This window comes from Chiloscyllium plagiosum, chromosome 28 (genome assembly GCF_004010195.1).
Source record: "Chiloscyllium plagiosum isolate BGI_BamShark_2017 chromosome 28, ASM401019v2, whole genome shotgun sequence".
Lineage (NCBI taxonomy): Eukaryota > Metazoa > Chordata > Chondrichthyes > Orectolobiformes > Hemiscylliidae > Chiloscyllium > Chiloscyllium plagiosum.
The window spans coordinates 1,226,138-1,237,927 of record NC_057737.1 but is presented as its reverse complement, the minus strand read 5'-3'; the positions used below and the strand labels follow the sequence as shown (position 1 = coordinate 1,237,927).

General features: G+C 47.4%; 1 protein-coding gene across 3 annotated transcripts in view; it reads left to right on the top strand.

Moving 5' to 3' along the window:
• The first annotated feature begins 738 nt into the window (after window positions 1-738).
• Window positions 739-11,790, top strand: part of LOC122563856 (ribosomal protein S6 kinase-related protein-like) — a 15,925-nt gene continuing 4,873 nt past the window's right edge. For 2 of the 3 annotated variants that reach the window (XM_043718049.1, XM_043718052.1), the window contains exons 1-6: window positions 739-1,103; window positions 2,628-2,888; window positions 5,199-5,282; window positions 6,464-6,532; window positions 7,840-7,909; window positions 11,336-11,443. In XM_043718049.1, coding sequence (XP_043573984.1) covers window positions 741-1,103; window positions 2,628-2,888; window positions 5,199-5,282; window positions 6,464-6,532; window positions 7,840-7,909; window positions 11,336-11,443 — 955 coding nt within the window. In that variant the 5' untranslated portion in view covers window positions 739-740. The remainder of the gene's footprint in view (window positions 1,104-2,627; window positions 2,889-5,198; window positions 5,283-6,463; window positions 6,533-7,839; window positions 7,910-11,335; window positions 11,444-11,790) is intronic. The other variant, XM_043718051.1, reaches the window with a different exon arrangement.

Sequence of the window (11,790 nt, the reverse complement as noted above, 5' to 3'; positions counted from 1 at the left end):
GGTTTTTAACTTTGACTTTTATTATGGCAGTTGGACACAAAAGTACTACTGAGAAGTCTTGCTACAAACGTACAGGGCAGAGGTAGGACGGGAGCTGAAGTTCTGTGTATAGGAGGGATAGCCACCCATAAGATATAGTGAAGAGAAGGTTAACTTTCTGGATTCCTGCAAGGAAGTGTTTGTCCTCTGACGAAAGGTGAGAAGGTTGGGTTTTTATTGAGTGGAGCTCAGAACGATGAGAGGCAATCTATTGTAGGGGACCTGGTAGGGATGATGCGGAGAAGATGTTTCCCCCTCTTTGAGGAATCTAGTTCAAAGGGCCTCCATTAAAAAATAACAAGCCTCCCGTTTGAAATGGAGATGAGAAAGAGTGTTTTTTTCTCTTAGTGGGTCACTGATCTTTGGAGCTTTCTACCCTAGAGGGCAGTGAGTCATTGATGATACAGTATTGTAGGATGGATTTGTCAACATTATGACCTACAGATTGAAGGCATAATCAGACCAGACATGGTCGTAATCACTGATAGCACAGATTCAATGGGCTGAATGGCCTTATTTTGTCCCTGTGAAGAATAGGGTGACGCTTCCCAAACACTAACATAGATTTCCTGCTTATTTATCACAGCGGGATCTTTCTGTGCATTTATTTGTGTTTGAATTTCCGGTGACTCCACTTCAAAACCTCCGTAAGTAGAAACAATATTTTGAGACATCCTGTTAGTGACGACGGCGCCACCAAAATGCAGTTCGTCCCTCTTAAAACCTGTACGTTTCATCACATGACCCGTCCTGCAGCAACACCTGAGTCCTCCAGTATCCCAGCGTGCAGTGGGAGACTGGTCCTCCAGCATCCCAACGTGCTGCGGGAGACTGGTCCTCCAGCATCCCAGCGTGCTGCGGGAGACTGGTCCTCCAGCATCCCAGCGTGCAGTGGGAGACTGGTCCTCCAGCATCCCAGCGTGCAGCGGGATACAGGTCCTCCAGCGTGCAGCGGGAAGGTTATCGGCGCCCGGCCTAGATTCAGGGCTCTCCGATGCGGGTTATGTGAGAAACCCGCGGTCGGGGGGACCCGGGTGATGGCCAGTGGACGGACTGCGGCCCGGGTAAGCGGTCGATTCCCCCCAACCCTCCGGTGAGAGACCCCGGCTCCCGACAGGACGGCCCTCCACATCTTGGCTCCGCCCCTGATTGGCCACGCCACCTCCCTGATTGGCCCCTCCTCCCTGATTGGCCCCTCCCCCTAATTGGCCCCTCCCCCTGATTGGCCACGCCACCTCCCTGATTGGCCCCTCCTCCCTGATTGGCCCCTCCGTTACCCAACCGGGCCCCGCCCACACCCTGTCGGTCCTGCCCATATGTCCCAAGCCCCGCCCACATCCTCGAAGACCCCGCCCAGACCAATGGCCCCGCCCCCCATTATGGGCTGCGGCGGTTCTGCCCGACGTGCTGGTGCTGGCTCTTTGTCAGGGTAGTCCCGCTATCGCCCCCAGAACCTTCTTCCTGTGACCCTGTCCCCTTTTCATCCCCACCTGAAGTGGCTGCCCTTTTTATCCTGAGATCATGTTCCATCTGTAATGATATAAGGTTAAATGGGACTATCTCTCTGGACAGTAATGTAATATTAATGCATTGTCTTTGGGTGGGGGTGAAAGCCATGAGAGAATGCGGATAGGTATCCATTGTAATTTACATTTCATTTAGACGTTACTCCCCTGCTATTGTCAAGTTAAACTATCAATTCAATCTCTTCCATTCAGAAGTGCTTTCTGGGAGAAAGTGAGGACTGCAGATGCTGGAGATCAGAGCTTAAAAATGTGTTGCTTTCTGGCCAGGGGTATGTCACACCTGTATTGTCTTGGGAAAGCACTGAATCAGGAATAAAAGCAAATTACTGCGGATGCTGGAATCTGAAACCAGGGTCAGTTAGACTCAAAACGTCGGCTCTTTTCTCTCTTTACTGATGCTGCCAGACCTGCTGAGATTTTCCAGTATTTTCTCTCTTGGTTACTGAATCAGGAAATCTCCTGCATAAGTGTTCTCCAGGATTAGCACATTAGCATTTGCATTATCTCGGAATATGATCTCATCCTGACATTGTCCCTGGAGTAACATGTGACTGAGTGACGGGGGTTGTCTTAAGTGGCATGTGACTGTAGTGGAGTGGCCAGAGCATCTGCAAGCATTGCACCTGATCTATATAAAGGTGATGTGTTTTCTGTGTTCAGAGCCTCACTTTGACTCAACCTAGTGTGCTTGGGGGGGGTCACCTATCTTGTACAAGCTTTAATAAACTTCCACAGTTTGCAGAAGTTGGTGTGTGTGAAACCACAGGAAGAGAACACATCTGCAATTCCAACAAATCCATGTGCATTTGCAGCAAAACTTCTTTATTGCTGTAAATAAACAACAATATCCCTTATGCTTCCTCACTGCTTACTGAGTCTGTAATTTAGCTGAAATCAAAACATTAATTGCTGCAGGGTGAAGAATGTCCAGCTTCCAACATCCACAGTACTTTGCTGTTATTGACTGTCTGGTGACTTACAGTCTTCCTCTCTGAGAGTTAGTATGGTCTGTCCATTTCCCTAACTCCCATCACCTCTGTTTCTCACTGGTTCACATTGTAGGGAGGGAGTGCCACTGAAAATTGTGCGTCCATCTCAAAATGGAAGAGCGTTTTGTCCAGAGTGGGTTCCTCCCTGTCCAGCCTGTGCCCCCTGGACATGTTTCAAAGAGCTCAGAAGAAGTCTGCACTACCACGGAAGATCCTCAGGGATCGGGCCCAGTCCAACATCTCCAGAAACACGGAGTGGCCGTTCCCCCAATTCATCTCTCTCTTCTTTCCAGTATTCACCTTCCGATCACAGCGGCTGGAGCAGGAATTCCAGGTATCTTTCCATGAAGATTTCAAACCTCCTATCAGCTTTGTCTGCAGTTTAATAATATTTACTCAAAATTATATTGATCAAAGTTTTTGTCTTTTTAGGGAAGAAAACCGTGTCTCTCAATGTCTTTCTGTTTTTATTAAACAAACTGCTTGAACAAAATTCCCTTTGACATGATTTGTGGTCACATATCCAGACCAATCATCATTGTAACTTCCTGTGGAAATAAATTCCATTTAACTTTTCTATCAAAAAGTTAAAGTTCTAAATTGTAGCAAGGTTGGGAAACGGGGAGCCTTCAAAAATGAGATAACAAGAGGCCAGAGGCAAAATGCTCCTGTTAGGGTGAAGGGCCAGGCTGGTAGGTGTAGAGAATGCTGGATGACTAGAGAAATTGAGGTTTTGGTGAAAAAGAGACTGAAAAAAAAAGAGGGGCATGGGTAGTGTGAATATTTTCTCTCAGGTAGGGGAGTTCCAAACCAGAGGGCATAAGTTTAGGATGAGAGGGGAAAGATTTATAAGAGACCTAAGAGGCAACCTCTTTGCACAGAGGGTGGTGCGTGTGTGGAATGAGCTGCCAGAGGAAGTGGTGGAGGCTGGTACAATTACAGCATTTAAAGGTTCAATTTATAGGGTCAACTAATACCTGGGCACTAGTTTTGAGGGTCTGAAATTCATGCTTGAAATACCATATTGTTACCAGAAGTCAATTTGATCGCATAACTAATCCCAGGTAAAGAAGAAAAACACAATGCAGAGGAACTTCGATTAACCAAATATCGTGTTATCTGGCAAGATTACAAGGTTCCGAATCTCGGCTCAACTGTGTTATCCGGAATTCGATTATCCGAACAAAATAATCCCCGCCCTTGTCCTTCAGATAATCGAGGTACCTCTGTAAATTACGGTAAAGGTGTAAACCAGATGTAAACCAAGAGAAACCGGAGTGGGTTACTGGGAGTAAATGTTATTTATACCTTTATTTATACATTTATATATTTATACATTACTGGGAGTAAATGTTATTTATACCTTTATTTATATATTTATACATTACTGGGAGTAAATGTTATTTATACATTTATATATTTATACATTACTGGGAGTAAATGTTATTTATACACACCGGAATGAAAATTGAACATGTCAAAGATTCATTGAAATCCTGTAAAAATCACACTCTTCAACATGGTCACGGCCTGGTATAATGGCACACTTAAAATGAGACATTTATTAAAATCTGAATGTGTAAGCGTCTTAAACTTTCCAGCCAAGTTCTTCCGTTTCCCTCCCATTTCCTCTCTTTTGTTATGAACCTCAGCAACGTTAACAAATTTGTTTAAAGAATTAAAGATACATGTAACTAATATATTTCTCCTTAATTCAGATATAATGGCACAATTAAAATGATTAACTTGTGAATGATATTAATTCTTGGATGTATAGTGAATAAAATGCGCTAGGTACAAATAGACTTAGTACCGGTCTGAATGAATGAATGTTGTCGTGAGCCAAGTGGCCTAAGTAGAGTTATGAGTGAATGAATAGAGATGCAATAATAGTAAACAGAGGGCAATGAGTAGAGTTACCGATATGAATGAATGAATGAATGGTATTTCATTTAAGTGGGATAATGGGAATATGCAGTTTCCTTTGTAAGAGGTTTATAATACGATATATTAGGGATGACTTTTACACGAGATATATGGGGTGTAAACATCACGGTGTAGTTTCAAGCTCTGGCCACTAGATGCTCTCCCAGTTCTGGGATCATTTTATTTACCCAAATACATCAAAAATGAATCAATTCTCTGACTGCAATTTCCATAAGTTGTAATAGGAACTGTGGGGAACTGCTGCAGTACGTTGTGTAGATAGTTCACGCTGCTGCTCCGGTGTGTTTGTTGCACAGGTACTGACTGTTGAAGGAGCCAATCAGATGCAAATAGTGCGGTGCTGGAAAAGCACAGCCAGTCAGGTAGCACCCAAGGAGCAGGAGATTGATGTTTCAGGCATAAGCCCTTCATCAGGAATGTGATGCCTGCCAGTCAGCAGGCTGGTTTGTCCCAGTAGTGTCAGGCTTCTTGAGTTTTGTATATTGAAATGTTACAAGCATGATGGCATTATTGATCAATTGGGCAGTTGATCACTTATCAATCAGTCATCAACAACAGAGTTCGACTTGAGGGAAATTTCCAGTTTTGAAAAGAAATTCAATCCAAACCGATGTGCAGCTCCCAGTTTCCAACCCCTCCACAAGATGGCATCAGACACTCTGGGTCACTAAATGTTGTTTGTGTCTCTCCTGCTCAGGACATTGAGCTCATCACCAAAGGCTCCATTGGACCGATTCTGAAAGTCTGTAAAAGGACCGATGAGCAGACCTACGCTCTCAAGGTAATTATCGATACAGGTTCATACAACAGTATTAAACACATCGGGGTCCCACAGCATTGAGGCTGGGGACCTTGGCATTGTGGTTTATATAAACGACTGGGCGGCACAGTGGTTAGCACTGCTGCCTCCCAGCACCAGGGACCCGGGTTTGATACCTGCCTTGAGCGACGGGCTGTGTGAAGTTTGCACATCCTGCGTGGGTTTCCTCCAGGTGCTCCGGTTTCCTACCACAGTCCAAAGATGTGCAGCTCAGGTGAATTGGCCGTGCTAAATTGCCCGTAGTGTTCTGGGATGTGTAGGTTAGGCGCATTGGTCAGGGGATATGTAGAGTAATTGGGTAGGGAAACAGGTCTGGGAGAGTTGCTCTTCAGAGGGTTGTCGTGGCCTTCTTGGGTCAAATGGCCTGTCCCCACACTAGGGATTCTATGGTAACCCCCCCAGGACAGGGACAGCACGGGGTTAGACACAGAGTAAACCTCCCTCTACATCAACCACTCCCAGGACAGGGACAGCACCGGGTTAGACACAGAGTAAACCTCCCTCTACATCAACCACTCCCAGGACAGGGACAGCACGGGGTTAGATACAGAGTAAAGCTCCCGCTACACTGTCCTCCATCACACACTCCCAGGACAGGGTCAGCACGGGGTTAGATACAGAGTAAAGCTCGCTCTACACTGTCCCCATCAAACACTCCCAGGACAGGGACAGCATGGGGTTAGATACAGAGTAAAGCTCTCTCTACACTGTCCCCCATCAAACACTCCCCGGAAAGGGACAGCACGGGGTTAGATACAGAGTAAAGCTCCCTTTACACTGTCCCCCATCTCACACTCCCAGGACAGGGACAGCACGGGGTTAGATACAGAGTAAAGCTCCCCTTATCAAACACTCCCAAGACTTGCACAACATAGGGTTAGATACAGAGTAAAGCGCCCTCTACACAGTCTGTATGATGTCCTTCACCCTTGAAGTGTCCTTGTGTGCAGTGACTCACTCCAGCCTCCTGATTTGGTTTTGGAATGAGTTTAACAGTTCTGGAACCGGGATGGATTGCATGTTGAAACTTTTCACTGACTTTAGTCACAGTCTGCTGTGGATTGATTGTTTCAGATGTGGTCTCGATGTAATGAATGATGTTTTTGTTCTCGGTCACCCTGTAAGCTGTGCTTTCCCCACAGGTACTGCTGAAGACAGAAATACTTCGACAGCAAATGCTGCAGCAGTGTAAAGAGGGAGTCACTCTTCAGGTAAGGAGGCCTCGTCCAATCAGTGTGTACGGCATTGCCCCTCAAACCCCCCCCACCTGCATCCGCAACCCCTCTTCACCACCTACCCCCCCCCCCCAACCCCACACCGGGTCACCACACTGTCCCCACTCCCACTCCCTGTACTGCCCCCCCCACCCCCCCACGGTCTGTATCTCCTCCACACAGCAGTGGCTACTCCCATGATTGAGGGAAGCGAGGGGATGGGGTGGGGGAGGACTGGCTGGGCAACTCTTTCGTTCACTTCTGGGATGTGGGTGTCACTGGCTGGGCCCAGCATTTATTACCCTGTCCCTAGTTGCCCCTTGAGAAGGTGGGGGTCAGCTGCCTTCTTGAACCGCTGCAGTCCATGTGCTGTAGGTTGACCCACAATGTACTTAGGGAGGGAATTCCCGGACTTTGACCCAGCAACAGTGAAGGAACGGCGATATATTTCCAAGTCAGGACGGTGAGGGGCTTGGGAGGGGAACTTGCAGGGGGTGGTGTTCCCATGTATCTGCTGCCCCTTGTCCTTCTAGATGGAAGTGGTCATGTGTTTGGAAGGTGCTGTTTAAGAAGCCCTAGTGAATTTCTGCAGAGCATCCTGTACGTAGTGCACACTGTAGATAAACTGATCACGTCATCATCATCACTCCCTCTTTCTGCATTTGGATCTCATCACTTTTCCACCTTACAGCACCTCGCTCTGTTCCCATCTAGTTCCCCACCACACCGTTCATCCCTCTGTTACATCTGATTGCAGTGACAAACTGTAAATGTAACCAGGCTGTTCCCAGCGTCATACCAGAAGTTAGGTTTTTGTAAAAGATATGCACTGTTCCCCAATTTACGTAACATTCAGTCCAAGCTTGATAGCAAGACAGACCAAGTTTCTGTACGCAATAAGAATTATAATTTATAATGAGCAATTCGACTATAGCTACAAACAAACAGATATAAACCATTGGCACAAATAACGCAACTAACTAAAACTCTAATCACTTGTAAATGTCCCCCTAATATATGCTCACAAAGCAGACTGGAACACTAGAACTGTGTCCCCCCCAGGAAGGTTGGGGACCATTTGGAGCTCCCAGAATGAGCTGAATTACTTTTGTAAAAGCTGAGGTTCTCTAACCCATCTCCTGCTGCCCCTGTGATCCTTGCTCCCACCCTGTAACTCCTGTCGGAGCATCCTGCTGATGCTTCAGCTGGACTTGCCCAACCCCCACCCCGACCCCCACCCCCACAAGGTGAATGTGCCTCAAGAGCTATTTGTGGACATGTTTCTTTCTCGTTCTCCTCCCCAGAAGCAGGTCCACCATCCGTTTGTCCAGGGCTTACGGGAATGCTGGCAGACCTCACGCCTACTCTTCATTAGTGAGTTCACCAAACGCAGCAGAGGGTCCCATCCTCCCCACCCCCTGCCCCCCCCCCCCCCCCAGGCCAGTCTGCTTGTATTTGATTGTGCTGTGTGTAGCTACTGGCCTGTAGGCTCCCAGCTCCTACTGTTGCTCCTGCCAGTTTACACAATCTGTTCCAAACACACACCTCCTCCCCCTCTCTCTAGTATCATTGTGGATAACATGAACCCTCTCCAACAGGCTCCACTTCTGAAGGAGTAGGATTGAGAGGGGCTGGATCAGTTTTGGAGTCACAGCAATACAGACCATCCTTAAACTGGAGTGATCCTGCCTTCCCCCACACTCTCAGACAGTACACTCCAGACCATAACCCCTTGGGGAGGCAGGTTCACTTGAAAGGTTAGGATTTGGAGTGTACTGTCTGAGAGTGTGGGGGGCAGGTTCACTTGAGGGGTTAGGATCGAGTGTACTGTGAGGGTGTGGGGGGGGGAGATTCACTAGAGGGGTTAAGGTCTGGAGTGTACTATCTGAGTGTGTGGAGGGAGACAGGTTCACTCGGGTTAGGATCTGGAATGCACTGTCAGTGTTGGGGGGAGAGGTTCACTTGAGGGGTTAGGGTCTGGTATTTACTGTATGAGAGTGTGGGGGAGGGGGAGGTTCACTCTAGGGGTTAGGGTCTGGAGTGTACTGTCTGAGAGTGAGGGGGAGGGGGAGGTTCACTCGAAGGGTTAGGGTCTGGAATGTACTGTCTGGGGTCTGGAATGTACTGTCTGAGAATGTGGGGGTGAGGCGGGTTCACTCGAGGAGTTAGGGTCTGGAATGTACTGTCTGAGAGTGTGGGGGGAGGGGCAGGTTCACTCAAGGGGTTAGGGTCTGGAGTGCACTGTCTGAGAGTGTGGGGGGAGGGAGGTTCACTCGAGGGGTTAGGGTCTGGAGTGTACTGTGAGAAAGTGTGGGGGGAGGGGCAGGTTCACTCAAGGATTGCACAAACTATTGTGGTATTCCTTGGCATTTTGAAGGTTAAAGGCTCACTTGTTTGACAATATCAGGAATGTGAGGGTTTGTTGTGTTAGATAGACAGGAACTGTTTCTGACTGGGGAGTCTGGGACGTAGGCGGTAGTGTCTACAAATTAGAGCCAGATGTCGGGGGTAAAGTAACGAAAGGTTTCTACACACAGCATATGATAGAAATGTGGAACTCTCATCCTCAAGCAGTGATTAATGGTTCATTTTAAATCTGTGATTGATAGGATTCTGCTAAACAAAGTCATTGTGTGATATGGGGCAAAGCCAGATGTATAGATTCAGGTCAGTCAAGTTCTCATGGAATGGGCAAACACACTTGAAGGGGCAGAATGTCCTCCTTTTCTGTTATAATGAGGAGGAATTCAGAACTGGAGCTTATTCACAATGGTGAGGAGAGAAGACGTGTGTGTGCGCGTGCAGTCTGGGTGGCATAGGTGTGTCTGTGTGTGTGTGTGTGCACATACATGTCTTTGCATACATGTATGTGCAGGTATGCGTACATGGCTACGCTCAGCCCTCACTTAGCATGGGGTGCTGCAGACAAACCTCCTGCAGAGGAGGAGCCTGATATCTGCAAGAGGGAATGACAGCATCTGGAAGAAGCTAAAATTAAATAATGTTGAAACAAAGTGAGGCAAGGAGAGGGCAGCAGGTGGCTGGGCAAGGGCCCAATAGCTGGCTTGTTCCTGCATCTCTGGCACCAGGAAGGAGAATGGAGGGGAAAGATTTCGAGTCTGAGAAAGGAAGAGGCTTTTGGGAAGGGGCAGAGAGAAGTGGTTCCAGGGATGCTGGGTTTCCAGAGAGATGAGGGTAGCGCTCAGGAGAGAAGGCTGAGACAAAGAAATATCGTCGCGGTATCTAATATCACAAAGGGTTTTGTCAGGGTGTCTACTAAATGGGTGGTGATAACCAGACAGGGCACAGCTTTTATAGTGACCAGCTAAAAAAAACTGAAATGAGATGAGAATAAACGTCTTTATACAATTTGGAAAATACTATCCGATGAGCTGGTTAAAGCACAATCACTGGCAGCAACAGAGGGAATTGGAGGAATATTTAACAGAGAAATAGGTACATGTGCATGGGGAAAGACAGAGAAGAGACACTGACTAAAGTACTCTCCAGTAAAGCCAGCACTGATTAATTGGGCGAAATGGCTTCCTTTGCTTTTGTTCTGGATCAGAACAAACCCCTCAAATATAGTCATCGAGCTGTGTAGCCCAGAAACAGACCCTTCCATCCAGCTAGTCCATGCCGACCAGATATCCCAACCCAATCTAGTCCCACCTGCCAGCACCCGGCCTATATCCCTCCAAACCCTTCCTATTCATATACCCATCCAGGTGCCTTTTAAATGTTGTAATTGTACCAGCCTCCACCACTTCCTCTGGCAGCTCATTCCATACACGTACCACCTTCTGTGGTCCCTTTTAAATCTTTCCACTCTCACCTTAAACCTATGCTCTCTAATTGTGGACTCCCCCATTCTGGGGAAAAGATATTAAATAGATAACCTAGGTCTTAATGTTTTTCTTATTTTAAAGGTAAGTGTAAGGTGTTGCATTCCAGATGCAATTCAATTGGTCAATAACTTGACTGTAAGCAAAATACCCTTTATTTTTATACCACAGTTAAAATACAGACAAATAAAAACAAAATAATTGGCATAACTGTAATTCTATCAAAATGCTTAACAAAATAACATATATTATTAACTATTGTGAACTGTTCCAATATGGTAACATCCAATAAACACGCCCTGAACAAAGACAAATTCAGTACAAGAGATTGTCTCACATGCAGTTCTAGCAAGACAACCCCAGCTTTTTCGGTAACAGAGAGAGGAATTAGAGCTTCCACATCCAGCATCAAGACCCCAGCAACTGCAGAAAGGTAAAACTAAAAACCCCAGTTCTGTGGGAACTTGATCCCACCCATTCAGGCTGCTTCTATTGTTTCAACTTAATAAGGAAAAAAATCATGGCCTCACCAGCTCTTTACCTTCCTGCTTTGAGCAGACCACTCGGCATCTCTGTCTCAAATTTTCTTTATGGAACAAAGGCCCAAAGTACCCCTCAATGTCATTGTATTGAGATACGATGATGTTCTGCAGTTTGTCTCTTTGGCAGATCGAAGACAGTACTGAGGTTGTGAACTTTGCTGTCTGTGCTGAGCTAGCTTTATCCTCACATTTTTCACCAGAAAAAAGACAAAGTGTGCTCAGAAGCCAGGGACATCTAACAAATCGAAATGAGGGTTGGATTCCATTCTGCTGTGGTTTGTGTGAGTGAGATCCCAGCCCGGAGTGATTCCTGAAATATCTGGTGGTGATTCTGTGACAGGCTGAACGTTCAGCTGCCCTGTCCATTTTATGTCCACTGGCAGTGACTGTTCTCCCTCTGATTGGTCCTGTAGTGTTTGATTACCACAGCGCTGGAGATCTCAACATGCTCTGGAGAGGCTGTCACCCACTGGAAGAGGACACAGTGCGAGTGTTTGCAGCCGAGTTAGGTTCCGCTATCGGTGAGTGCACGGGGGGTCACCTCAGCTACATTCATATGTCACCGCGTGAGAGAAGCCAACCCACAACCTGGAGGGTCAGTGCTGAGGAATTGCCACACTGTTGGAGGGTCAGTGCTGAGGGAGTGTCGCACTGTCGGAGGGTCAGTGCTGCGGGAGCGCCGGACTGTCGGAGGGTCAGTGCTGAGGAAGCGCCGCACTGTCAGAGGGTCAGTGCTGCGGCAGCGCCGTACTGTCGGAGGGTCAGTGCTGCGGGAGCGCCGGACTGTCGGAGGGTCAGTGCTGAGGGAGCGCCGCACTGTCAGAGGGTCAGTGCTGCGGCAGCGCCGCACTGTCGGAGGGTCAGTGCT